We start from the raw sequence: 26,880 nt of genomic DNA on the forward strand, positions 1-26,880 counted from the left end.
TAGCCATCAATCTCTTCTAAGATTTCTTTGGCGCCACTCTGTATTACCAACAGCAGTACGAAACCTCAAACTGAACGAACAGACATAATTTCCCTCTACTGTATCCTCGCGCCAGTAAAGGCTCTTTTTTCGAACGTGTACAACGAGTTTCGTTCAAGAAATTGTTGTGCATCAGGATTCACCTCCATATGCTTCTCGGTGTCACATTAAGGATGCACTCTCTAAATTCCAATACCAAAAGCGCCAAATATAGGGTAAACTCGTGCACTCCATACGACGTGCAATGCGGTGAAAAAGCGAGCGCCTGCCTGCGTCTTCAAACATACCTCTGCCGCACTGCTCCGGACGCAGGATTCTGCAGCAACTTTGAAATGTTTTCGTCCATGCCCTTCATTTGGCTTCACTCCTTATTTCCCCACGCGAACATTCTCAGCTCGACGCACGCGAAGGCGCCGCTATATTACGGTCGTTTCCGGCTGCGCGCGGCATGACGTCAAACCCACAGATATCGTCACTCATCCACGCAAACGCCATTCACCGAGAATTCACCGCTCACGATGTTCGCCGAAACTTTGCGAAAGATGTCGTCACCTCCAACAGGTCACTCGAACAATGCCGACGCTGACGAGCTTTCTTGACGGCGTGGCGCAACGCGATGCAGCTTTTTCCTCCCATTTATTTCGTAAATTACCGCTCCGTGGGCGGGAGCAGATTGGGGGTTGGCGGTCAGGTTGGATGACCGATAACGCGTCGAGTCGTGTCTCAAACACCCCTCCCTCTTCCGTAACGACCCTCGTCCGCTATGCTCCCTCTAGTTTTAAAACGAACCGCAGCGGACCAACAACGGCTCTGTGAGCCGTCATAGCCCTCCTCAGCCAATCGAGCTTTGAGAGAGTGTCACGAGTCCTTACAGTGGATTACGACGACGCGCCGAGCGCAAAGTCACGTGGTTCGCTCAAGATACCGGATTGGCTGGCGTGGACGGAAGCGTCCAGTGCGGTCCATCTAAGAGTTGGGACGGAGTGGTGGAACCGGCGTTCTAGCGATAAGGCCACCACCATTTTACTTGCGTATTCGGTGTGAGCTCGGCGGCGTTCCGGTGGGCCTAAAGCCCCTCTGTTGTGCTCACCGCCCGCGGAAATGACCGACTTCCATTCTGGAAATGTTCTAGTAAAGCCACGCTTCTGCTGTCGCCACCGCGATACATCGAGAGGTTTAGGCTTATAGAGGACTGCGTCGTGCGATTACCGGGGCAAGGGACGAAGTCTGATGCGGAAGCTCCTATAGATGTTTCACTCAAAGCCTGAACACAGCTGAAGCCGCGATCCGATGGGGCTAATCAAGCAGCGCCAAAGGTGATACATCATCAGAGCGCTCGTTGCATTTCTGGTTCGCTATCAGTGGCTAAAGCGTTCAACCGATAAACCAATCACGCAACAACCAAAAAAAAAAACGCAAGATGGCGGCGCATTTACTATGTGTGATTGGCGAGGAATGCCCTGACGATGCACTTTTCGCGTTGCTTTACTGACTCCATGAGATCAAAGCATCACCTGCGGTCAGGGGCGAATGCTGGTGTTTCCAGAAAAAGAGAGGGGAGGGGGGGGGGGGGGGGGGCGGACGGGCGAGCGGGCGGAGGGGTGAACATAGGAAATTCAAAAGGGAGAGGGAGAAGGGCAGAATATCCGGTCTCCCCCACTGAATTTGACACTGGCTGCGGTCGGACTTAAAGTGAAACAGACTATAGCCGAGCTCTAGTTTGTTCTTGCATCTTTATCTAGCGGATGCAGGCAGCTCTGGCTGTCGACACTACCTATGCACGGTGGAGCTTAGAGATGGGTGGCGCGCAGTCGTGAGATAGGACATTGAGTTATACGGCTCGAAGATATATCTCTGAAAACTATCCTTCTGACCTTTCATCGCGACAATCAAATAAAGAAAAAAAGCTAGAACCTACAACCGTGATTTTAAGTTTAATAGTTTAGAACCACTTATTCACCCACTTGCTGTGCCCTGCAACATCAAACTGATAAAGATCATCGTGTTTCGCCTTATTAAGCTGGAGGCACTTGAGAGTTTGGTAGGATTTAACACTTACAAAAGATTGATTAAGAGTGGTGTCCCTACCAAATCCCAGTGTAACTTTTCGCTCTTTGGATTATAGAACTGGAAGTCTATCTGGATACTATCTGGATTTTAGGTTTCCAGAAACAATTCCAGTTTAAGTTCGTTTCATAATCCAGATAGTAAAAGTTACACTAGATTTTGCGGTAGGAGTAGCTTCGTTATCTGTGTGTACATCCTGTTATTCGCCCTAATAGGTTACTCACACCTTTAAGTAATGGACAAGTGTATTGCCTTGTGTCGTGCCCTGGGCACAGTATGGATACAACTTGGATTATCAAATAAGGCGTCCTTCACCAATACCTGAAAGCAAACTTTCGTACAATTGCGCTGTTCTTGGAATTTAACCTGGCTTGTAGGTTCTGTGTGAGTTTTAATTTTTCGTGATCTTAACTGATTGTTTGCTTTGCAGAATTTTATTGGGTACAAATCTTCGCACATTAGACAACCATTCTAGTTGGGAGCTCCCGGTATTTTCGTAGTCTCAGAAGACGTAAAGCGTGGCATTTTTGTTTTTCTTTTCAGTCATGTTCCGGTTGTACGACACGGATGGCAACGGCTACCTAGACAACAATGTAAGTACCTGTAAATAACAATTTAAATAACAATAAACAACAATGTATGTCCCTGTAAATAAGGTAAATTTTGCAGGGACCGGTTGTAGTTGTTGTTGTTTTATGACTTACAGAATCTAAATAAGTTCGATAATTGCCATAATACACATTTCAAATCCTATAAGATATAAACTAAAACCCACGTATAAGACGGGAAAGATGTCGCTGCAGCGGGCACATTGTTTTTTGCATGATGTGTAAGTGGTTTGACTGCGGCTTAACCCTGGAGGGGTTGGTGACACGCATACTGATATTTGAATGTACTGGTAGACCAAAAAAAAACCCGTAAAATGTTAGAAAAAAGACTGCGTCAAGCAGCGGAAAACGCAGCACTGGATAGTTATTCTTATAATGAGTGCGCCTCTCTCCCTCCCAACCTTTAAATCCGCCTGGAACTTTGAACTTGTGATTCCTCTTTCACACCCTATCCCACTTTTAATCCCTCATCCCTTTGTTCATGCGAGTCTTTTCCCCTGTTAGGCTGAATAATAGTACGCATGGACATTCGCCCTCTTTTCCCGTATCTCAACACTCAACCCCCCCCCCCCCCCCTTCATTTTTAGCCACTGTTTTACGTGTATCATTGAGATGTATTGGAAACACTGTAATGTGTTTCCAATACATATCAACTGTATGTAACCGGATAAAAAGCGTCACCAGGAATGCTGCATTGTTTTTTTGTTTGTTTGTTTTTTAACGCGATAGCGTTAAGGAGCTCGTGTCACACCAGTGTCAGCCTGGGTGACATGGCAGAAAATGGAGGGACGCAAAAATCCTGATTGGTCGATGGGGTTACGACGTCACAGCCACATGACCTGGCGCGGGAATTTCAAACATACCACAAAGCTCACGCGAAGCGTGACGTCAGGTGTGAAATGAGAGTGGTTAAAAAGCATGGCGTGTAATGCGAATTAAAGGTCACCGCAAGTCTCGAATGAGTTCAATTCATCAAGTAATTCATTTGCCTTAAAAAAAAAAAAGATGAAAAATTTTAGGCAGGATTCGAACCCAGGACCCTTTGGTTGCGAGCCAAGCACTCTACACTCTAAGAAAGGCCTGCGCGTCTAGTTGCCCGCAAAACACTCAAAAAGCCACTCTCTGCGATTTACGAAATCAGCTCAGCGAAGGATGAGGTACAGCATCCGTTTAGACCTAAAATGGAGTCTGCACTGTGGCATTACGCAATGCAAAGCGGCATGCTTGCATTGCGTAATGGCGCAGCGCATATTTCATTTTGAGGTCTAAACAGATGTTCCGCCTCATCATTCCCTGAGCTGATTTCGTAGATCGCAGAGATTCGCTCCTCGAGTGTTTTGCGTGTAAGTAGACGCGCAGGCATTTCTTGGAGTGTACTGACGAGGCTACGCAGGGCACGCTTGCACGGCGAATGAGAAAGCTATGCGAACGGGGCCCGATAACGCTATCGTCTTTCACTTTTAAATTTAAGCTTAAGCGTCCTCCGAGCTTTTTTATGTCTAATAATGCCTCCTGACATATACTGAGTGCGTGACTTATTTTACGATAATACTTCAATCCGCGTTCAATATGAACCGAACGTCGTTTTGTTGTTTTTGAAATACACGCTGTCCTACCCGTCTTTCAGACTAGCTCCAGCCATCGACGCTAGCTAAAAAAGAAATAAAAGAAAGAAAGCCAGTGTACGTAAGAGTGGTACGCGGAGTAGGGACATTAAGCCGAACCTGGCGGAGCACGGAGCCTCGCATTAGGGATTAAGATTGGGAGGACAAAAGCGGGTCACGTCCTAGCGAACACATCAAGGCCAGAGGTATTTTCGAGGGACGAGTGAAGCGGTCAAACGACAAAGAATGTTACAAGCTCTAATGGCTTGCTAGAATTGGTCCTCCTTTATCTGGTATTATAGCTCGCTCCCGTGCGCCATGAACGGAGGATGCTTTGGCTATTAGCGTGAGCCCTTGTCACGATTATTAATAATTCAGGGCTCTAACCGAAATTGGTTTTACTTTTGTTTTTAGGAGGAGAAGGGGAAAGGGGGTCGCAACTTCTTTTGCGTGAAGTAAAGGAGGTGTAACTCACATTTTAATGCAACGTTCATTGGAGTTTCTTATAAATTGTTTCTCGCAATGTGTTTTGCATTTTTGAGTACTATATGGCCTACTGTGGTACCAGATGAGCAGGATTTCTTTAATCGGAAGCTACGTAGTTGGCATCTGTGCAAAGCTTTTTTCGATGCGTCATCATTTGATCTGAGTGGTGGCCAACGAGGAAGAAAGCTGGAGTAGTTTGAAAAGATTGCGAAGAAGGATTTAACGCTTTCACCGGTGATATGCATGGAGTCAGCTTTTACAAGCGTTATACTTGCAAGCAAGCGTGTGTCGAACAATAACTGGCACCACAATAATTTATCGTGCACTTTCAGTGCAACACAATTTTACGTGTGACCACGTAAAAATAGGAAGATGCCACGTGACTGCTCGTCTCCTTCGTTAACTGAAGTGCTCAAAACTCAATTTTATTCATTCTGTTTTTTTTTTTTTTTCTTTTATGACCAACTACGACAGTGCGTAGACACCAAATATTACGCATTATCTTGCTAGAAGCAGCATGAGTCAATATTCGATACTGCCTAGCCTAAGTCAGATAATCGTTTCACGGTTCATTTCAACTCATGCAATCCTTTTTGGCTGTGGTTTTTTTTTTTTTTTTGTAAAATGTAGGATTTATTTTCTAGATTAAATATGTTTTACGTAATGGCGCATATATTCATTTTCTTCCGCCTAAACGCTCGTTCACGTGAAGACTATAGCAGAACGATCAGCTTCAATTCATGTAAAGGCGTCTTCACCTTGCTAATGGTGTAAGTGAGGTGAAGCCAGCTTTCCAAGCAAATTGACGAGACTGAACGGCGGCACTAGCGTTCTCAACTGTCATTAAGCCAACGATCGTTGGCATCGTTCAACTGTCATTGAGCATAACTAAGTTGTCCGGTGTTACACGGTACATAGGCCTAAGAACGCCAGTTGAGATGCGTGTTAAGGGACACAGTTGAAACCGAAACGAAACCAAAACTCATGCCACATTACCTTTCTAAAAAAGTAATCCAAACCAATTATACGCATATTTTGCATCCATTAGGAACGTATAAAACAAAATAAAATTAACTTCATCTTTGTTTTGAGAATAAAAAAAAGAATGAGAATCAGAACGTTTCCCGCGAATTCAACTAAGGGAGACGCAATGAAAGTCTTATAGGCATTGACATCACAATGGCCGCCCTCGCCGAGCTATGGCTTCCGCGACGAGCCGTGATCCTTCTAGCGGCAGCTCTGGCCCGAATCATTCGTCTTCGACAATATTTTGTGCTACGAAACCTTTATTTCTAGATTTCTCCCCGAACCTTCCGCAACAGTAAGTGGTAGCGCTCTGGCACTGGCCATGGACGGCGATCCGGCACACGCCGCCATTTTTCGCTCTATTGGGGGCGAAGTCCCATCAGTTAACTGAGGTATGAAAGCTCAGTTGAACTTAGTGATTGTTAGTGACTCAGTGACAATTGGGGCCGCCGTTTAACTCCGGCCGATCGCGATTGAGTCAACTATAGTTGGCTTAATGACAGTTAAAGGGGTACTCCGCCGATTTCTTCATGGTCCCCGATTTGCTTGAGATTTTGCTAAACTCGCCAAACAACATCGCCAAAATAGTATCCCAAATATTGGGTCAAAATAATTTTTTTCACGAAGTTATTGAATTTACAATTTTGGTCCTCACCGTGTTTTTCAAACTGAAAGTCTCTACTGGCAACAGCGAAAAAGTGACGTCAGTGGAAGTGCCGGGGTTCACTCTTTGGACTGTAGAATTTGTTCCCAACTGATTCGAAGCAGTTTCATGGTGTCAAATGAATGCTTTGGAAGCTTGCTCCAGGACCCGCGCTTCAGCACGGAACAAATGATTGGCATATTTTATTTTTTAGACTGCTCGCCTGACTGGCAAGCTGACCTTCCAATGACGTCACGGCACTGAAAAGGGCGGGTATATTTGAATGTTGGTTTTTGCATCATTTTCATTTGCCGATTTCGCGATAACTATTATGAATTTCACGATACTAAATAGCATACCAGAAAGGGTAAAGGCCGGGGAGTCAGAAAACATAGTTAGATGAGGTAGCTCAAAAATCGGCGGAGTACCCCTTTAAGAGCGCTGATGTAACAAATGTATTAGAGATATACTCGCGGACAACTTTCTGTGCATTTCACAAGAAGCGAAGAGTTTGTGAGTGCAGCTTTGTTCTGAGCTCCAGGTCCACGAGCGTTCGTGAGCCCAATCTTTGATTGAATAGCCATAGAAAATTGTCCGCCAGTATAGTAACTAAAGGAAAATCAGAAGTCAATTTACGATTGTTCTGCCTCGCTAGGTGGCGTGGATTTCTACAGCATAGATTTTATTTAGATCAAATGCGTACTTTTGTGTTTCTTACAAGTAGCAGGTTGTAGGGTGAAAATGACACGTATATGGTAACCGATAGTAATAAAACAAATGGCAGGGACGTCTTTCGTTGTCCTGCTTCCAGCGCGGGCTTCTCACCTAACACTTGGGCGTCTTTGGTGCCTCAGGCTTGTAAACGCAGTCAAAGCACGACGAAAGGCGACGGGTTGCACATCCGAAAGAGACTCGCGGCCTTTCTTTCCCTGCAAGTAACTGCGCTGCATTTTCTTTCAGGGGAAATGTTCTTCGCCATGGTAAAATAAAGTGCAAACTATGAGGACACTTCAGATCAAAAAGCATGCATGCTCCCTTTAGCGACATGACCCGGTGTAGCCTGTGTCGAGATTCACTGCCTACTGCTCGTTCGATTACACAAGTCACACCTTTCTAGTATAAGATGCCGCGTTAGTAGGCTTAAACTCAGTTTCATGCACATCGTTATGGAAAAGTTTAGAGTGTCTCCAACGGAGAAAACCCTAATTCTTGCGCTCCAGAAGCACGTTTACGACTGTTTGAGGTTTTAAATTTTTTTTTGGCGTATATGAATGTTTTTTTCTCTTTCTGCTTCTTCTTCAGGAGACTGAGTGCATCGTGAACCAAATGATGAGCGTGGCGGAGTACCTGGGCTGGGATGTATCCGAGTTAAAGCCGGTGAGTGCAGTTGACAACTGTTTCTTCATTTCACCATTATCAGAGACAAACAAACATTTAAGATTTGCTCGTTTGATCCATGCACTTTGGTGCATTCCTGAAATTTACCTTGCACTGCAAACATCTACCAATGAAAAAGTATTGAGTGACGGTGAGACCTTGTGACAAGCACTGTCCCAATGTAATTGAGCATTGCTTTATTTCAGTGTTAAATCAAGACGTTGCTCTTACTTCTTTACGTTTTTTTTTTGTTTTATATTTTTCTTGAGAGTGCCGTTTTTGATATTTATTTAAACGGTATGGCTTTATTTTGAGAGCGTGCTAGGTTCTACAGCGACGTACGTTAAAACCATTTTTACTTTCTCGAACCTGATAAGTTTTCCGCATCTCTTATCGTCGACAGATCCTCCAAGAGATGATGGTGGAGATCGACTACGACGCCGACGGCACCGTGTCCTTGGAGGAGTGGAAGCGCGGTGGGATGACCACCATCCCGCTGCTCGTACTTCTCGGCCTGGACGCCGTAAGCGAACCCCGTCTTATATCACGCCATTTCCTCCAGCTCGATGGTTATTCTATCCTTTCCAGCCGTTTCGAGATGTTCAGTATAGACTTGTAATGCACGCGCGACCTTACCTGAGTTCCCGTTGACGCTGCAGAACGTGAAAGACGACGGCAACCACGTGTGGCGCCTGAAACACTTCAACAGGCCGGCATACTGCAACCTCTGCCTCAACATGCTTGTCGGACTCGGAAAAAAGGGTCTCTGTTGCGTCTGTGAGTACTTTTTAGATCGTCGCCGGCATTGAGTGTGAAACCACAGACTTCCTGGTGTGGGCCACTACTGGCCTCAAAGTAATGCGACGGCTTTGTTTTTTTGTTTTTTTTTTAAATATCGGTATTACCAACGGTTCAACTTTAGAGCTGTGAAAACAAGATAAAAATTTGAGTAGCTTATATAAAATGACAGTGAAATAGCTGTTGTATTTTATCCTGCCTCCTTGCTTATTCGCATTAAATGGGTATGTTGTAGCGGAAGAAATTTGTATTTTTACACTTAGATAAACATTTTCAGTTTTCAGTATTTTTAATCGCTTCTTGCGTGACCTAAGCGTCATCACCGTCACAATTAGTGTCGCCATCATATCATCGAGCTCTTTTATTTACAACATACATATTGCGGTTTAAGGCTATAAATTTCTCAATTTTTAGTTCGAGTACTTTATTTAAAAGAAGCAGGGGATATTGTACAGCAAGTTTGTTACACGCTTTGCTATGAAACCATTTCAGAAAAGGGCGCCTAGCCACTGCCGGTTTCGGCGTTCGTGCATATATGGCGCGCGCTATATTCCCTTTCCGAAGCAACAAATACGCGCGTGCCGGGTTGTGAAGAGTTTGTAACTTCCGATCGGTGCCGTCAAGGCTAGCATAGTTTTCACAGTTTTTGAAGCCCCGTACTTCTGCGGGAGCACGTGGTTTTTTCTTGTGTATCATTCGTTTTCGCGGAAAGGACACACCAAACGAAGCCACGCACTCGCGCAACTAGCTTTGACAGCACCTAGGAAGCTACCTTTCGCCTTTGTGAGGTCACTGGCTAAGAACAAAGTGTCTTTGCGTCCCTTGCAGTCTGCAAGTACACAGTCCACGAACGCTGCGTCCAGAGAGCACCGGCTTCTTGCATCAACACTTACGTCAAATCCAAGAAAAGTTCTCAGGTAATTCGAGAGTTCTCAAATAAAACAAACGCGTCACGCACTGCGTGTCAAGGAGCACGCAAGAGCCGGTCACGGTGATTGATAGGATCAAACCAGCGAATTCGAGGCAACTCTCATTTCATCACAAACATCTCACTGCGCAGGATTACTGAACATGCCATATACATGCTCAATAAAGTCCCGTTCACGCAGCACCGTTTGGGTTCGTTCACACAGGCGCGTTTGCTTACTTTTTTATGTTAGGTTATGAGTCCCCTGGACATCCGTACTTCCAATGTCGCGTGGATAGTTCCTTTTTAAACTGGTTGCCATGCTTCATACCAAGTACAGATGTCCCTGTGACTCTGGTCGTAAGCGGACCTAAGCTCCCGTCACGTAACGTAACTTATGGAAACGGAACTATGTGAATTAGACTTTACGGAAGCCTACGTCCGCGTATACGTCGTGAGTCGCCGGGAAATTGGTGCATCGCAGCAACCCGTTCAAAGAGTAGCTTTGCACGCGACATACAAAGTGCAGATTTCCCAGTGGCTCATAACGCAACGCAAGAAAAGACTAAACTAACGCTCCAGTGTGAACGGGCCTTAATAACCCTGCGCAGCTCCCTCTTTGTAATCAAATCTTACCTGTGCTTTCTCATTCGTTTATTTTATTTATTTAATTTTCTTTTTGTAAAGCGCCGTCACTGCCGTTCGTGTGCTCCCTAAAAAAAAGGAAAAGAAAACAGACTCGTAATTATTTTTATTAGCATAAGGAGATGAGGGATGTATGCGTGTAAATACTGTAATCCAGTATAAAGCCAAAAAGAACGGCTCGTTGAGACTCATGGAGGGTTCGTTCGATTTCCTCGCTCGCTCCCCAGTGACACCATGCGCACGGAAGTCATTAAAAAAAAACTGAAGAAATACAAAAACCTATTAATCAGATTTTAACCGAAAGATTTTTTTTTTAATATAGTTAACTGGTTCCAAGCCCGTTTGGTAGGGTCTTTGAGTCGTCCTGTAAAATCATTTTATTTTTCTCTTCCTGTTTAAATGTGGCTATTACTTTTACAGCAGATGAGACATACCTCTTTGTTTATTCCAGCTTCCGTGAGCAATTAGTTTCTAAAGGCCGAGATATACAGTAAAAGGTCCGCGGGTTTCTTTTTTCTTTTTTATGCGGGTACTAATAACGAGGGAGAGAAGTTTTAAGAAAACCCATTAAGATCGCATCAGGTTTAAACTACGGTTCTGTGAGTTGTCGCGTCTTTTTTTTTAACTCTACTTTATCCCAATTAATGTCTGTAGAAGACGCATCAAAACAGACGGCATATGTTCCGAATGAATTACTTCGCTAATGAACTGTTCGGGTAGAGGCTCTGCATGCCATACGCAGCGCTGGATCGAAAGCCTGAGACAACTATACAAAAGTATCAACGTCCTGACCTAGAAAGAGTAAACATTTAAGCTAGCATAAAACGTCTGCGTAGGTAACTGTCAAACTCTGTCAAAAAACAAAGCAAACCAAATTTTGTTTCTACAAGATGTCCTGAATTATGGGGTAGTCTTAGTCTGCGGTCGTTTCATTATGCTTTCTTTCTTTCTCTCTTGCTTATTTTTTTTTTCTTTTTTTGGCTGGAAGCCAAGAGGAACGTTGGAGCCATATTGTCGTTAAAACCTCCACGCGTCTTCATTACTGGAAATCGGACGCTCTGGAAGGCACAGCTTAGCGAACGAAACGTTTCGTGGATCCCCTAAAAAGAGGAAGCTTTATGGCAGTTTCTATTGGCGTAAACGTCAAAAGAGAAAGTAAACGGCCATATTATGCTCGTTAGCCTTAGCGTCCTGTGCTCAGCTTGAGCACCGAACACACCCTCCGAACTGCATGCTAAGATTACATTGAAATGCACTGCCGCCTCGGATAAAAAAAGTTTCTCTGAGCGTGGCTCTCCGCTTGACCGATGAGATAAGAGCGCCTTGCATTGTTTCCTTGCGTTCTTCTTGATTACAGATTTTCTTATAATGATTCTCGCCAGCGCCATCTAATGCTGAAGATAGCGCTGGCAATGAGTTCACCTTGGCATTGCGCTAAGTCAGTATGAACGTTTTTGACATTGGAATCGATAAATAAGAAAAAAGGTCGTATACCCTTTATGTATGCATTAGAAAAAACAATATTTTCTTTCAGATGTTTTGGTTTTATTCCTTCGTAGACGAGGTCAAGTGCGCTGCGGATGTAATCTTCCAATGTATGAACGATGACATGATACGAAGAGGCAGTGAAGGTGGCACAGGAAGCAGCTGTAAAAGAGGAACATGTGGTATTACATTACAGTATAATCATAGTTCACCGTGTGGAAATACGGCAACCGAAATAAAGCGAAACGCGGCAAGTATGGAATACCAATGAAATAACATTAAAAATAATAGTAAACTAAAAAAGGGTAATGCGGAATAGTTGAAAACAGAGATTTCTCGTGATAACAAGGAGTCCGCTGAAGCTTCCTATAAAAGCCCGGAGGACCACGCCGTGATGGTGTTACCCTCACACAGGCTCTGGTTCACCACTGGACGGAAGGCAACTGCACTGGCAAGTGCAGCAAGTGCAAAAAGACCATCAAGAGCTACAACGGCATCACGGGCCTCCACTGTCGCTGGTGTCAGATGACGGTGAGTTAGATCGTGTAGAATGTCGCCACGCTGCCGTCTAAAAGAAGACGCATGGTTTCGACAAGCTAAGAACACTGTTCGAACGGTAAAGCCGCTTGTAATTTGAGAAGGCGCGTTTTGATAATTCTTACTCCTCTCTTAAACTCAGAAAAGATTTTTATAGTATTTAATAATCTTCGAATAAGATAAGAAGGAAACAGAGGTTATTAGGAAACTTTAGAATAACGTACGCCATTTTAGCGCACGCTAGCGCTAAATTTAGCGCTTGCGTTAGCGCACGCGACGCAAGAGAGTTTTAGGATAGCGTTTCTCCGCCGCTATGCAATAACTCAAGCATCTCGCGCGTGCGAGATGCTTGGGCTTTTGTAACTTGTGAAGAAACAAGTTTTCTTAGGCCAGCGTAACATTTCATTTTGTTTAAATATTAGAATGCAACGGGGAGCGGTCGACCGGTCGTATCCGCTTGCGTCGCCTCGACAAGAGACGTCTCGCACACCGTGTACCCTCGCCGAGAAATGTTCGCACGTCGCAAGCAGCAAGGGGCCAGCGATCGTTGCCCACCTTGCTGGATCTTCCAAAGCGTTTGTGACGTGCACCTTTTGTAGGAGTGCAATGTGGTCTTGTGTTGGAAATCCCAGTCGCGAGGATGCCGTCGACGTCGCGCTCACGACGCCGCCTAAGCGGCCGCAGCCGCGGTCCTGGGCGCCGCCATTTTTTAACAGCGCTCGTCTTGGCTTTAGCCAACTTCCCATCACAAGTCCTCCTTGGAGGTGTGCAAAGACTCTTTGCGTACGTACGCTATTTCCGAAAAATAACGTGCGCCAAATTAGCGCACGCAAAGCGCAAACCGCAGTTAGCGTTGGACACGTGCGCAGCCGCGACGACGCTATTATTTGTGTACGCAAAGCTTTTGCGCGCGTATTCTAAAACTGTGATGCCCTGTAATGACTAGAATTTCAGGCCCTTTAGCGCACGTGTGAACTCAAACAAGTTTTAAGACTGATGAAGAACGACTCGTTGGGCCAAGAGTGTTCTTTCTAGTCACACGACGTGCAATTATAAGTAAGGTGCCCATAATGTGCGGTCATTTAACAAGTTCGGCAATGGCCTTTTCTTTTAATTTGTCGATTGACGAAGGTATAGACGTTTTAAACACAAGCCAGATTGAGCCGCCATGGCCGATCTTCTCTCGTCTTACTGAGATACGGAGCCACTAAAGCGGGCCTTTGACGAGCCTCTAGAAAGGCCTATGCTGAGGAGAAGGACAGAGCGAACGGAATAAGAGGAATCAAGACACTGAAGGTCAGTAATGGCGGCACCCATGCGCAGCCGTCTGAAAGCGTCTGTACTCAGGGACTACTTTTTTTCTCGCATTCCCGTCAATGTTAAGAGCGCGCGAGCGCAGCTGTGGTCGGCGCTCGAGGTGCGCGAGCGCACGGGTGCCCGTAGCTTTGGCTTCACTGCCAAGAAAAGTCGTCCGCGAAACTTCCATCAAGAATACTCGTTATCCGCGAACCTGCAGGAATGTGGTACACCTCTCAAGCCGCAGAGACACTGCGCATACGTCATACAACAGCCACGGTGTCCCTCGCAGACATGATGACAAAGCTATCAACGGACCTGCCTCAAGCACGATCGAAGCACGTTCGCTTCGTGCATGTTTCGAACAAGTCTGCAGTCAGTTCTAGTGACTAATATGACCGTCGTACAAGCAAGAAACATGCCCCAGACAGTGTCTGTAGACTGTCTTTTGCACGGTACGTTAGCGATGTGACGGCGGTTTAACTGGCACCACGCGCCGCTTTATCTTGCGAGAGATCTTCGCCGCTCGCTCAAAACTTCGTGTCCTTCGAAATGCGACGCCTTGTATTCATACACACAGACACGTTGACTCGGTCATTCGAAGCGCGGAGCTCCCTTATCCTTCGTCACGGGATACGGTAATGGGGTCAATTAACGCCGAAGCCCCGACGTCTCCGAGCCGAGCTCGGGTGCGCGACGCTCCCAGTTCGGTGTCGGCAAATATCTCTCCGGGGAGTCGGCCTACATCGCCGGCTCCGACGACATTGACGCACGGTGTGTAGGCACGTGGGGTGATTTGTGGCGTGCCGTGCTGCGACACGGGACGGCGTTCTCGCTTCCATCCTGGAAGTGCACGACAGGAAACGATGCCTCTCGCGTCGCCGGGTGATTTACTTTTGCTACTTGCGGGGCGCCCGAATTTTTGTTTGGCTGTCAGCGAATGTGAAAATAGGAGACCCTCCCATCGCGCAGCAGCGAGGTTATACGGCTCGTTAATGGCGGCATCTCAGTCGAAGTGAACGTTTTTTTTTGTTTTGTTTTTTTATTATTTTGTATGGCTTTAGTTGCGGAAAATATTTACAAAAACATTACACTCTTGATTTTGTTCCATGTACTTACTGCACATCATTTTAGTAGTTGGAGTACTTTGTTGTGAACAGAAGAGCCAAAAGTGTGCCCTTACTCGTTTGGTGATTGTTTTGGTTCAGGTTGTGCCAGCTATAGTATAGGACTGGGCGTTCATCACACTTCAAAAAAACGTAGTCCCTTCAGAAGTCATCCAACATAAACTCTGTTTCTTTTATTAAAATAAAATTGTAATTTTTTTTTTTTTTTAGCGGGAGTATTTTAAAACTTGTTAGCAGTAGTTTTAAACATGCTGAGGAGACCCGTACCGACACTGCTATTGTTGCTTAAAGCAATAGCAGTCAATAGTTATCGTGGCATTACCTATAGATGCTGGGACAACTTAAAGGGCGATTTGCCAGCGTTATTGTGCTAACCTCGAGAAGTGCCCACATGTATCCTTTTATGCACAACGTACTGAGCACCACTTATTTCGATAGTTAGAAGGGCCTATGCTTCGTTTTACGATTATATTAAAATGCAGCCCGTGCTACGCCCCAATTTGCCAATAAGTGGCGCCAAAATATTGCTAAATTAATGCGTTTTCGTTTTTATTATATTTTTCTTAATTCGGCTATTGTTTTTTTTTTTTTGTTTTTTCTTGAGGGAAGGGGGGTGCGGAATTAGTTTTAGGTATTTTTTTATTAATGTTTTTACTCTAAAAGATATATATTTTGTAGTATATGTGCGGTATGTTTTTCGGTGCTATATGTGCGATATAAAAGGTAACGATCCGGAATTTATGAAATCGAACCTTAAATTTGACGAGGTAAAGGCTCTCATTCTGACGTGCTTGAAATAACTCACTGGTGTCATTGTTCTAAAAAAAACATAAACAAAAATTAAGAGATGAAGTTTTGTCTGAACTTCTTTCCAGCTTCACAACCATTGTGCACCGCAAGTCAAGCCAGACTGCGCGCTTGGACCACACCGAGACCATATCCTACCGCCGACATCTATATGCCCTGCAGTTCTGGTACGTTTCTGAACATGTTTTAGTTTTTATATATATATCTTAGACATAGCTTCTTTGGGGGAAAAGTTTAATTAATCCGTGCACGCTTAATCCGCAGAGCCGAATAATCGTTCGCCGAAAGTGTAATGTTCATTTTATGCGGGAATGGACAAAACGACAAAATTGCCGTGCAAGGACCTTCTCCGAATGGGACTACGGTTTTCGTGTCGGTTCTTGCTCGGATGCGAGCTGCGTCGCGTGCAGGTAGTAAGGTAAAAGAGCGGAAAAGACATGGCAATGCAGGAAGTGTAGTGTTGCAAAAGCTAAAGAAAAGCGGAACTGAAATATGCATCGGAATCTGGCATTTTGAATGAGCTAGCAGGCATTAATAAAAGCTGGGGGGAATCATGGAAATGAACGAAATGTGGGACACCTTCACGTCCATTAAAAACACCGTAGTAGGCATTGAAACCGCAGTACAGCGAATGCCCGATAAGTATGATGACGTACTCAAAGAGGTGAATGGCCAAGCCAAAGGAATTACTGACATCAAAAAAGGACTTGACTCGGTCGAGGCCGGAAGCAGTTAAAATAAAATGGACAGGTTGAAAGAGGAGACAAATAACCTGGAACCGTACAACCGGAGATAGAACTTGGAGGTGCATGGGCTGCTGCAAACCGAAAATGAGAATCTACTTTGTAGGCTTAACGATCTCGCAAAAGATCTCGAGCGTAACTGACCCATCAAGGTTTAGATGGTCAACGACTTCCTGATAAACCGGGAAAGTTCCGGGTGTGCAAGATCGCTTTGCTGCTCAAATAACGAGAGAGGCGAAAAGAAACGCCAAGATGCAAGAATCAGTAATACGTTTTAACCTGACTTCGCAAAACAAGGGGATTCTACGGTTAATCAGGGTCCGTGCTCAGGAAAATTGATATCAGTTTGCATAGCAAAAAATTCACTAAATTTTCGTTCGTAAAATGCAAGGTGATTGAGTTATCAGGATCGACAATGAAGACGACCTTGATAAAATACGTTGAGTGTTCCGTTGCTTGGAGTGATACATTGTGTTATCTTCTATTTTTCTTTTGTGTCAAGTTCGACGGGAGGCGGTGCTGTGTCGTCCAAATTTTAATGCGAAAGCATTAACTCTCCCATAGAGCGCAGCCGGCGTTGTCTGTAACCACGAAAAACAGCACTTAGTCCCATTGGCTGAGTGTAACGACACCTAAATGCCCATTGGCTGAGCGAAGCGGCACATAAATGCAAGTCATCAACCACGGGCGTTCAGAAATAAAACACAAAGAAAAGCACAGCAATGCAGATGGTTCGTCACGGAAGCCGACGGGAGCGCTCAAGGTCAAAGCGAACGCGCCTCAGGGAGAAAACACAAAGAAAAGCGCAGCAACGCAGATGCATCGCCACGGAAGCCGTGGAGCCGGCGGGGTTCGCCGCGCCTGCGCAGTGGTGGAGCACGATGTCACTGCCGGAGCGCCGTGCGCGATAGGAATATGTGGCGCGCTGCTTGTAGGAATGCTCTCGCATTCCTATACGTAAGCAGTCTTAAGTGTTTCTGCCGAATTTTTGTCCCTATTCTCAAGGTTGTTATTTGTTTGTTTGTTTTTTCTAATGCGTTACCATTAATACTTACATGACAGGGAAAAGCTGACGGCGTTCGTCTGCGGACGAAACGGTGGAAAGGGAAGCGCGCTGCGTAGAGAGGAGGAGAGTAATGAAGGACAAAAGCGAGAGGGAAGTGACGTCAGCCTTTGCCCTTCTAAAATTGTTGCATCGCCCCTTTACAGCGCGTGATTCTTTGTTTGAAACACCCGTATATCGATGGGGAGTTAAGTTTTTCATTGTTAGTTCCTACCAATAGGAACATCGTGGGGGGGGGGGGGGGGTATTGCACCCTCTTGACGTTTAGGTTCTCCATTGGTTCAGACCATGGACGTCATCAACAATAGAAAATGTTCTCAAAATTCTTAACTACTTTCACCTATTACGTTCAAAATGCATCAGATTTCATTTATACTTTATTTTTTTTATATGTTGCTAGAGTCCTACTTAATAGTTCGAGCGAACGCGATGCAAATTTAAAAAAAAAATGGTCAGAAACGCTTTGCAGGGCCCCTTTAAAAGGACATAGTAGTTATGTTTCAGAAAACTTAATTATGCCTTGCGCTACTCAGTGACACTTAACCTTTGAGAGGACCACAAAAGAAAAAATTCGGCAGAGACACTTAGGATTACTTGCGCGTAGGAATGCGAAAGCATTCCTACACATAGCGCATTCCTACAAGCAGCGCGCCACGTCTTCCTTTTTCACACGGCGCTCCGGTGATGACGACGGCTTTCGTGACCAAGCATCCGCGTTGCTGTGCTCTTTTTTTGTGTGTATTATTTCTGAGAAGCGTGCTTGATGACGTATTGATGTGAGCATCGTTCGGGCACAACGTCGCCGCTCTTTCGTGTAATGGGACAAGTAAGGCTTTCAAAAGCGCGTGGAAATCCGCATCTCAAGGCATCGTCGTCTATCCCCCGTTTCAGGAGCAAAAACTTGATGAAGCGCGAACGTTACGGCTCCCGTGAACCAATCAGAGCGAAGCTAAAGCAATTCAGATGACAGTTCTCTATAGAAGGATTTCTGTCCGACGGCGCGCTGTCACCTGCCTTTCTCTCTGGCGCTTTGATTGGCTCGCTGGAGTTGTGACTTTGACCGTTTGCCAGCTTCGGCGGAAACAGAGATCCTATGGGGGTCCACGCGAGCCAATACTCGCAACAGATAACCATTATATAAGGCTCCCAGTCAGCCGTCTCTATGGAAGTGCCAATCTTTTAGCCTTTTCCTGTTTGAGTTTTGGTAACTCGTGCTGCAACATCCTAAAATCTCTACTAATAAATGCGACCCAATACTTTATTTATTAAACTTATAAAAGCTATGGTACGTTTGGCCAATGGGTGTGCCAGCTGAAATTATTATTTCAAAATAGCGTAATAATCTAACCTCGTAATTTTTTGTGAATTGTCGCGTAATGCTAGCTAGCTCTATGGTGTCCTCCAAAAATTGCCACGTTGAAAAATAAAGTTGTATCTCATGTGATCTCGAAGTATTTTAGCTGTGAAAAACAAAATAAGCATTTTTTATACAGTATTATCATACCCCCGCCGCAAAAACTATATGGAGTAATAAATTTTGTGCAGTTCGGTAAAATTATGTGCGTAAATTGTCGTGCTTCGTACCTCTCAATAGGAGCGGCAACGAAGTGTCACCAGTGGTCAGAAGAAAGCTTTGTCCCGAACGGATTCCAACATGGCTTCCGAAAGCAACCAAGGCAGTGTAAGTATAGTTACCTTTCTACACGTCACCTAGCAGATCACACAGTAGAAATGACAAAAAACTCAACTGATTTTTATAATAAACTTAGCTTATATGATCAACTAGAAGCGCAAGTGCAGCATAAGACAGAGTTACAACATACTCCTCTGTTTTCTTCGTTTTTCTCATACGTCAAAATATGGATTATTTTTGGTAAAATTTGGCGTTAGAAACTAGACTCCATAATGCAATATAAAAAAGCGCCAATGTCATGTTTGGAAAATTTTGTCGAAAAACTCTACAATTACCGTATTAAAATGGGTGCTATAGCACTGTCCCCGAGTATGTATAATGATCCCCGTAGAAAATTGCATAACTCTTGAGTCTTATGCATGTGTAGAGGTCAAATATTTATTTCATCACTTTTAATCTGTGACAGTTTTGTCGCCGTTGTTGTAATCTAGTTGAGTTTACATCTGAGCAATCCCCTGAATGCTATAATAATGGGGCCTTTCTCACGCCCTAACTCGAACAGAAAGAAACTCATTCCTCAAACTGACCCACCCCGCTTCTGTAAGTGTAATAAAATAAAAAATCACGGTTTTTTCGAAATCCAAACTTTATAATTTAGTTAACAAGTAATTGCACATACGATTAGGTAAGGTAAATTTAATATAATTGCTTATTGACCATAATTCCAGGCAAAATGTGAAATCATTACTCTCTTAAGACTTTTCATTTGGCATGCAAAACTTAAACAATGTTACATAAATAATGTTACAGATAGAGTATGAGCAAGTGGTGTTTATTTTGCACAGGTTTCTGCAATGTCATTCCAAGTCACACCCGTTACCGGAACACATCCCCTCTTAGTTTTAATCAACCCCAAAAGTGGTGGTCGACAGGGTATGAGGTAAGGCATCTTGCTCGAGAACTTCCACCTTTGATAAAGGCAAGATGATTCTGCAAGAATCACTTACTTGGCTGGAATCGGTTTTCTTACTGATTAGGCAATAACAGCACTCACGTTTCAAGCACTACGTGATAATTAGAATAATTTTAATAAAGTGTGTATATTTAAAATATTGTGCTCTTATTCAGAGAAGATATTTTCAGCTAGCTCATTGGTGAACTTCCGTTTGCAACAATAAAACAATACATATATGTTTATGGTAATAGTTCTTGATGATGGATCACGTGCACGTGCATATAATCCAGGTGCTGATAATCTGTCACCAATAGCTTGGTGTAACCAACTGTGATCACTTAAAACCTTTCTTTTTCTCCGAGCTTTATTTTAAATCTCACGTATTTTTAGTCGTGAATGTCCAGCTAACGTTATGCACTGTCATATATTGAAGCTTTCTAGAAAAAATTATGTTACTTGAATTTCAGGATACTGAGGAAGTTTCAGTACTTACTAAATCCTCGACAAGTGTACAATGTTTCCAAAGGGGGACCAATCCAAGGGTGAGACATCCTTATTAAGATGAAGATCTATGGTTTTAGATATTATTGCTATTCTGCCCTGTGTAAAACCTTATATTTTATAGATTACAGTTTTTCAAGGATGTTGTAAGCTATCGAGTGCTATGCTGTGGTGGAGATGGCACCGTGGGCTGGGTGCTAGATACAATTGGTGGGTATCTAACTTTGTAATGTTGCTTGCAAAACGTTGACCGACTTTGCCAGAAACCAAACGTTCTTCATTCTTCAGACAAGCTCAACTACACCCAGCTTCCACCGGTCGGAATCCTTCCCTTGGGAACTGGGAATGACTTGGCACGGTGCCTGCGGTGGGGACCAGGTTAGTCACAACGTTCTTACTATAATACTGTTACAAATGTAATCGTTACAAGCTTATTTATGTCCATGGTACCCTAAGGGTAAAGTGGCTTGCTCGCCATCACCTGGAGTGTGCAAATTACACAAGACTTATTCTTCAAACGTGCATATAAAAAAAAAGAAATGCCTTTTCTAAAGCTAAACTAGATTGAAAGTGAATTAAATATTTTTATAGTCTGCCTCTTGATATAATAAAGCTTAAGTTAAGTACTTTGTCCTTTTATTTCAGGTTATGAGAGTGAAAGCCTCGAGAAAATTCTTCAAAAAGTTGAGAAATCAACAACGGTTATGATGGACCGATGGAAAATTGACATTAGCAACATGGCCAACTCAGACGAGCGTGGAGATCCTATCCCTTGCAACATCTTCAACAACTATTTTTCCATTGGTGTGGTAAGTTTGTATATGTTGCCTTAGCTTGTTAGACCTAAAAGAAATTAACAGTGGCTCGATCTGTAAGGTTAGTTTCAGTTTTGGTTAAGTTGAAAATATGAAGACTGAGGCACCGTCTAGAAGAGTATAAGGCATGCACGTTCTAAGTTATTCCCTGAAATAGCATAAGTACTTTCAAAATCTTCTATGAAAGGTGGCTTAGCTTTTTTATCATTTGTTAAACGAGACACTTGAAAAATCCAATGATAACATGAACGCTGCTGTGAAACTGCATCAATATCATTTGGCGGGCTGGCTGATTCGAACATGTTAAGATATGAAATAGCGCGATAAGGAGAGAAAACGTAGAGGGAGACAGGGCAGAGCGCTACTAACAACTGACGTTTAATGCTATAGACAAAGAGAGACGAAGATAAAGTAAAGAATAATTTATTGGGAAAAAAACAAAGAATGAAACAAATTCATAATGTTAAAATTAAAATTAAAATAGGCCCCTCCCCAACAAAAACCTTAAATAAAATTAGCTAAACAAAAAATAAGGTAATACCTTGGTCTTTTTGTAATAACGCCACTGACGGTGCGCTGATGCAGACCTTATCTTTGGACAAGATGACTTGCGCCTCGTACAATTCTCGAGTGTTTTTTTTTTTTTTTTTAATTAAAACGTTTTAGGGTTCTGATGTCGCCAAGGATAGGTGTGCATTAGCAATCTCTTTCTTGCACAACGAGGTGCCCCGCCGGTTTCGGTTCGAGTGCAAGAGCGTGTTCTTTTAAACGTTCAATCACACACCGCCCCGATTACCCTACATACACTCTTCTGCAGGTAAATGATATTTCATATGGTACACCACACTGGCAGTCGACATATTTGCGCTGATGTTGCACATCTCATCTTGTCTGATGAAGCTGATGGTTATTCATCTTCGAGCATAGTCTCTTTAGTTTATCCAGTGCCGATAAAACAACCTGGGCATCAAACTTTGATGTCATTTTCTTTGGGTTGTGTGATAAACGATGAATGTACAGTCTCCGGCGATATGAAAGACCCACTGGGAGCGCGTGGCCGAGGCAGTGGCTGGCGGGGGCGCTACGAGCGCTCCGGGCAATTCCATTCTGCTTCGAGGGGAGGACGCTCACTCGGAGCTCAGCACAAACTGATAAGCGCGTGCTTTAGCTGAGCCCCGAGTGAGCGTCCTCCCCTCGAAGCAGAACGGAACTGCCCGGAGCGCTCGCAGCGCCCCCGCCAGCCACCGCCTCGGCCACGCGCTCCCAGTGGGTCTTTCATATCGTCGGAGACTGTACGGCAGAATAACTGGCCGGCGTTTTTTTGTCCTCTCGCCTTATGCTTGTTGAGAATAAACATTCAGCAACGTCATATAGGATGAAGCTCTAACGTGATGCCTTAAAGGGACACTGACAGGTCAAAATCATTTTTTATTATTATTCGAGGCGATTGAAAACGATACCTAGATATTACCCTCAGAATTCGAAACTTGGGAACTCAGTTTTTATTTTATTTTTATTTTTATAATACATACTGCAGGCCTTGAACAGCCCCCAGCAGGTGTAAGATACATTCAAACAACAAAACTATACATGTAATAAACTAGAAACAGATGGCAACCATATATTGCTTGTACAAGGACAAATATATATATATATATATATATATATATATATAAACGCCATCAGGCATGATAAACATTCCTTAATCAACGCCTAATATAAAATAAAAAATGAATGCACAAACACTAGGAAGGCAGGACATTCAAAAGGTGTGGTTCTCAACAGCACCATTGAAGTTGGGCGCAAAACAAAATCTCACGAGGAAGGGCGTTTCAGTCCGTGATAGTGCGTGGGAAACAGGAATGCTAAAAAATGTTAGTTCGAGCAAATATTGGTACCAGGGAATACTAATGATGGTGCCTAGTTTCCCTAAATGACGATGGGGATAAATATAGGCATGAATCAAAGCGGTGCCTGGTATGATAAAGCAAAGACAAAAATGTTAGTTTCGCAATTTTTCGACAATGCTAGATTGATGATATATTGTTTGCCATCATTATTGAAGATAGGGAACCTAACTGATTATACTTTCCATAGATGAAGGCAATAGCTCTCCTCTGAATCATCTCAAACTGTGACGCATCTTTTTTTGGTGTTCCGGTCCCATACTATGTCAGCATATTCTAACTTCGGTCAGACCAAGGAGTTATACGCTTGCCATTTAACGGAAGCTAAAAAGACAATTTCCCAACGCCAAATGTAAAATTCCCTCGCGATCCGCGCCAGTGCAGTGCAACTCGGGTTCCTCTCAAGCCTCCGAGCCGTCCCGACCCGAAGTGTCGATCGTGTTCGCCAGTGTCCCGCGATCAACCGCTCTTCTCCGTGCCTGTCGCCTATCGCTGTGAGCAGACGACGCGTCACTCTCAAGTTTAAGGTTCTCTTAGGGCCCTTTCAGCGATCTTACATTATTTGAAACGGGTAAGGTCGAAGAGAACGCGCAGTGCACTTCTGTGGGCGACGTGAGGGACTACGTCGCGCCGGTTCTGCGTGAAAGGCTCTTCCGGCGGAGTCACAACCAAAACTACGGTGCACAGACACCAAATCCAGTTGTTTTGACCGTTTGACGATTTCCTTTTCGAAGTCTGAGAGGTTGTCGGGCACCTAAAAAAGAGAGCTTCGCCCTATTTTCCGACTCACCGATCATCCTCAGTGCTACATGTGCCGAGCGCCGCCAGTGCCGCCATTTTTTCGAGGAAAGATAAAAAGCCTGGAGGCGACATCACTCCGGACTCTGATTTTTGGTATTTCAAAATTAATTGCCGTAATGCTTTCGCAACTGCGTTAAAAAAACATGTTTTACGCATGCCGTTACTATATATCGAAAAAATGTCGCTTACAGAGCTTCTAAATTTAATAGTTTTTGACGTCACAAATAAAAAGAAGCGAGGAGGTGAAAACAGGGATAAAAAAAAACGCCAAAAGTAAAAAAACGCGCGCGCGCGCGCGGGGGAATCTTTTTTTTTTTTTTTTTTTTTTTTTTCGGGTTGTGGTATTTTTTGTATTTATTACAACAACTAGCATCGTTTTAGAGACCAACAAAAAAATACGACCTTTGGGGTGTCACTACCCCTTTAAGTATTTGAACTTGAGCATTAGACGTTTATCTGCTATATGGGCACAAGATTTCTTTAAGCACTCAGGCAACCTTTCACGATTCCTTTTTTTATTAGCTTGGAAGGGGCTGAGTCATACTGTACCAGGCCTTTCTAAGATCGTAGGAAATATTTCCAACATGAATGATTATCAAAAAAACTCCAGTAATAGATCTAAAAACGGTAGGTTCGAGTTTGTTGGTAACTCATATGTGTGCATTTGAAACCTTGGCCTTCTTCAATGAAGGTAGATCGTAATGGTTTGACTATATGTTTTTCATTCTCATCCGGACGGTGTTGAAGGAGAACGAGATAATCATCCAAATATCTAAAAATGTGAGATACCTGGCCTGTGGAAAGTGTAGCGGCTATCGCCCGATCACATCGTGAGCGGAATATATCGCATAGGACTAGTGCCACGCACCATTCAATGCAGATTCCTTCCTTTTGTAGGTAGGACTTGCTTTCAAACGCCATTTTTACGTTTCCTCTCCGTGTCGGGTTATCCCGTATCTTAATAACCTACGTGAAACATTGCGTGAATTCAGATAATTTCTGAATTATAAAAAGTGAATTTAATATAACAAAGATGAAGGCTCATTATGGTTCCGCTTTTACAGAACGATATAAATTCGGTTCAAAATTTTGTATGTGCTGTAATGTTCACTGCTAATGCTTGCGTTGTCTAAGCATACGGCTTCAAACACAGGATTCCGGAATAAACTAGTTCCCTATCGGTCCACCATCGCGTGTTTATTTAAACGTGTTTGCGAAGGGCGGAAAAAGTTTCACCATTAATTCTTTTCAGATCCCAGTTTTGATCATTTATGCTGAAGTAAGAAGCTTAATGCCTTTTCTTGTTGGTGTCGACCTTTTTCAGGACGCTTCTATTGCAATTAAATTCCACCTTGAAAGGGAAAAACATCCAGAAAAATTCAGCAGCAGGTAATATTAATTTATATATATTTTTCAATGCCCATCTTTTCTTGTTCTCGTTTATAATAACTTTAAATTGAAATTTTTAAACTATAGTCATTTCATGAAACAAGATACTCCATGGTGCATCAGCTGTAAGAAAGAAAAAGATAAATAAATATGGGGAAGAAATAAGCGTATTGCAATAAATACAGTGATGGCTTGTTGGCTGTGACAAAGGGATATAATTTGCTGATCTTACTTTGAAGTAGAATTCGTAAATATATAGAAAGTTAAAATGTTACGTTATGTTAAACTAATCCTTCAACTAGTTGTGTGCATGTTATTTAGATACTCCACTAATAAAAACTCAGAACTATAATATAACTACGATGCCCGAGTTAACACCACGCAAACAAATATAGCAAGAGAGTCATTGTTAGACGGAGTAGGGAGAGGAAATTGAAAATATCAGTGGCCGTTGTTACTTTGGTTCTTCCTTACGACCGATAAATATTGTGTTTCTTTTTTTTTAATATTAGAATGAAGAACAAAATGTGGTATTTCGAGTTTGCCACATCTGAGACCTTCTTTGCCACCTGCAAGAATCTCCATGATGATGTGGACATAATGGTATGCATTCTAGTGTTCTCACACTTTTAAGTGCTTTTTCGCGCCTAACATTTCTGCCCCTTCCATTCTTCCTTCAAAAATATCGAACGTTTATTGAAGCTCGTCTAGTTAGGATTAATGAAATCATTAAAGTTATTATATTATATAAAAATTTAATTGACATCTATTAGAATGGACATTCTGGCGGATTGGTAAGAGATCATAGTGAAAAATAACGCGACTGGAATGAGGACAAGAGGGATACATACGACGAACGCCAAGTATAGCAACTGAAACCTTATTAGAACAGAAACACAAAATTTACGATGATGATCGAGCAGGCACTGGCACGACGTGGTCTTCAAACATGTATTTCTTCACCTAAAGTGCTAACCCAAATCAAAAAAATTTATCTCGTTGTCTGTAAGGGTCAGTGGCATATTTGGCCTACGCACGTGGACTTTTTTTTTTATATGGTACGTTTTAATTATCTCCCGGGACAATTGATCCTTTTGTTGGAACAACACTGTTGTGTCGTTGAAACGTGGTTTGCACCCGCAACCGCAAAAAGGGGTCGCATCAAGATGTGAAGTGCATGTTATATTTTTTTTTCGCTCGCAAAAAAATAAGCCGAGTATGCTCTGCCGTGAAAAAACGGACTGGCAAAGAAACTCCATCGAACCGTAGTGGATGTGACATGAAAAAAACGGTATGAAGTTCGTGTCCTCCTTAAAAGGAGCGGTCTACACGATCACGTTCTTTCGTGGCCCTTGATATATAAAGCAAACCGGGCGATTCATGAACCTCCGACTCCGATAACACCGCAGCTCAATGAAAGGAACTACTTCCTCGCATTTAGGGACGCATTACCGGGATTGCTGGTGCAAACCATGTTTCACCGACAGAGTAGTGTTGTTCCAACACAAAAACTAATTGTTTCGGAAGATAATTGAAACCTACCATATAACAAAATTGCTGAGAAAACCACTATTATTTGTTGTCTATGAATTGCGATAGCATTCGTCTAAGACAACTTCAA

The 26,880-nt window shown here is 43.4% G+C and overlaps 1 protein-coding gene across 3 annotated transcripts in view; it reads left to right on the forward strand.

The window, feature by feature from the left end:
• LOC8028078 (diacylglycerol kinase 1) overlaps positions 1-26,880 on the forward strand; it is a 599,538-nt gene that overhangs the window by 566,247 nt on the left and 6,411 nt on the right. For all 3 annotated transcript variants that reach the window (XM_042288617.1, XM_042288618.1, XM_029978657.4), the window contains 15 exons: positions 2,650-2,699; positions 7,776-7,850; positions 8,254-8,373; positions 8,510-8,627; positions 9,477-9,565; positions 12,100-12,216; positions 15,521-15,619; positions 18,853-18,939; positions 19,737-19,831; positions 20,314-20,388; positions 20,472-20,557; positions 20,636-20,725; positions 20,993-21,156; positions 25,195-25,259; positions 25,772-25,862. In XM_042288617.1, coding sequence (XP_042144551.1) covers positions 2,650-2,699; positions 7,776-7,850; positions 8,254-8,373; positions 8,510-8,627; positions 9,477-9,565; positions 12,100-12,216; positions 15,521-15,619; positions 18,853-18,939; positions 19,737-19,831; positions 20,314-20,388; positions 20,472-20,557; positions 20,636-20,725; positions 20,993-21,156; positions 25,195-25,259; positions 25,772-25,862 — 1,421 coding nt within the window. The remainder of the gene's footprint in view (positions 1-2,649; positions 2,700-7,775; positions 7,851-8,253; positions 8,374-8,509; positions 8,628-9,476; positions 9,566-12,099; positions 12,217-15,520; positions 15,620-18,852; positions 18,940-19,736; positions 19,832-20,313; positions 20,389-20,471; positions 20,558-20,635; positions 20,726-20,992; positions 21,157-25,194; positions 25,260-25,771; positions 25,863-26,880) is intronic.

This window comes from Ixodes scapularis, unplaced genomic scaffold (genome assembly GCF_016920785.2).
Source record: "Ixodes scapularis isolate PalLabHiFi unplaced genomic scaffold, ASM1692078v2 PGA_scaffold0__279_contigs__length_252992795, whole genome shotgun sequence".
Lineage (NCBI taxonomy): Eukaryota > Metazoa > Arthropoda > Arachnida > Ixodida > Ixodidae > Ixodes > Ixodes scapularis.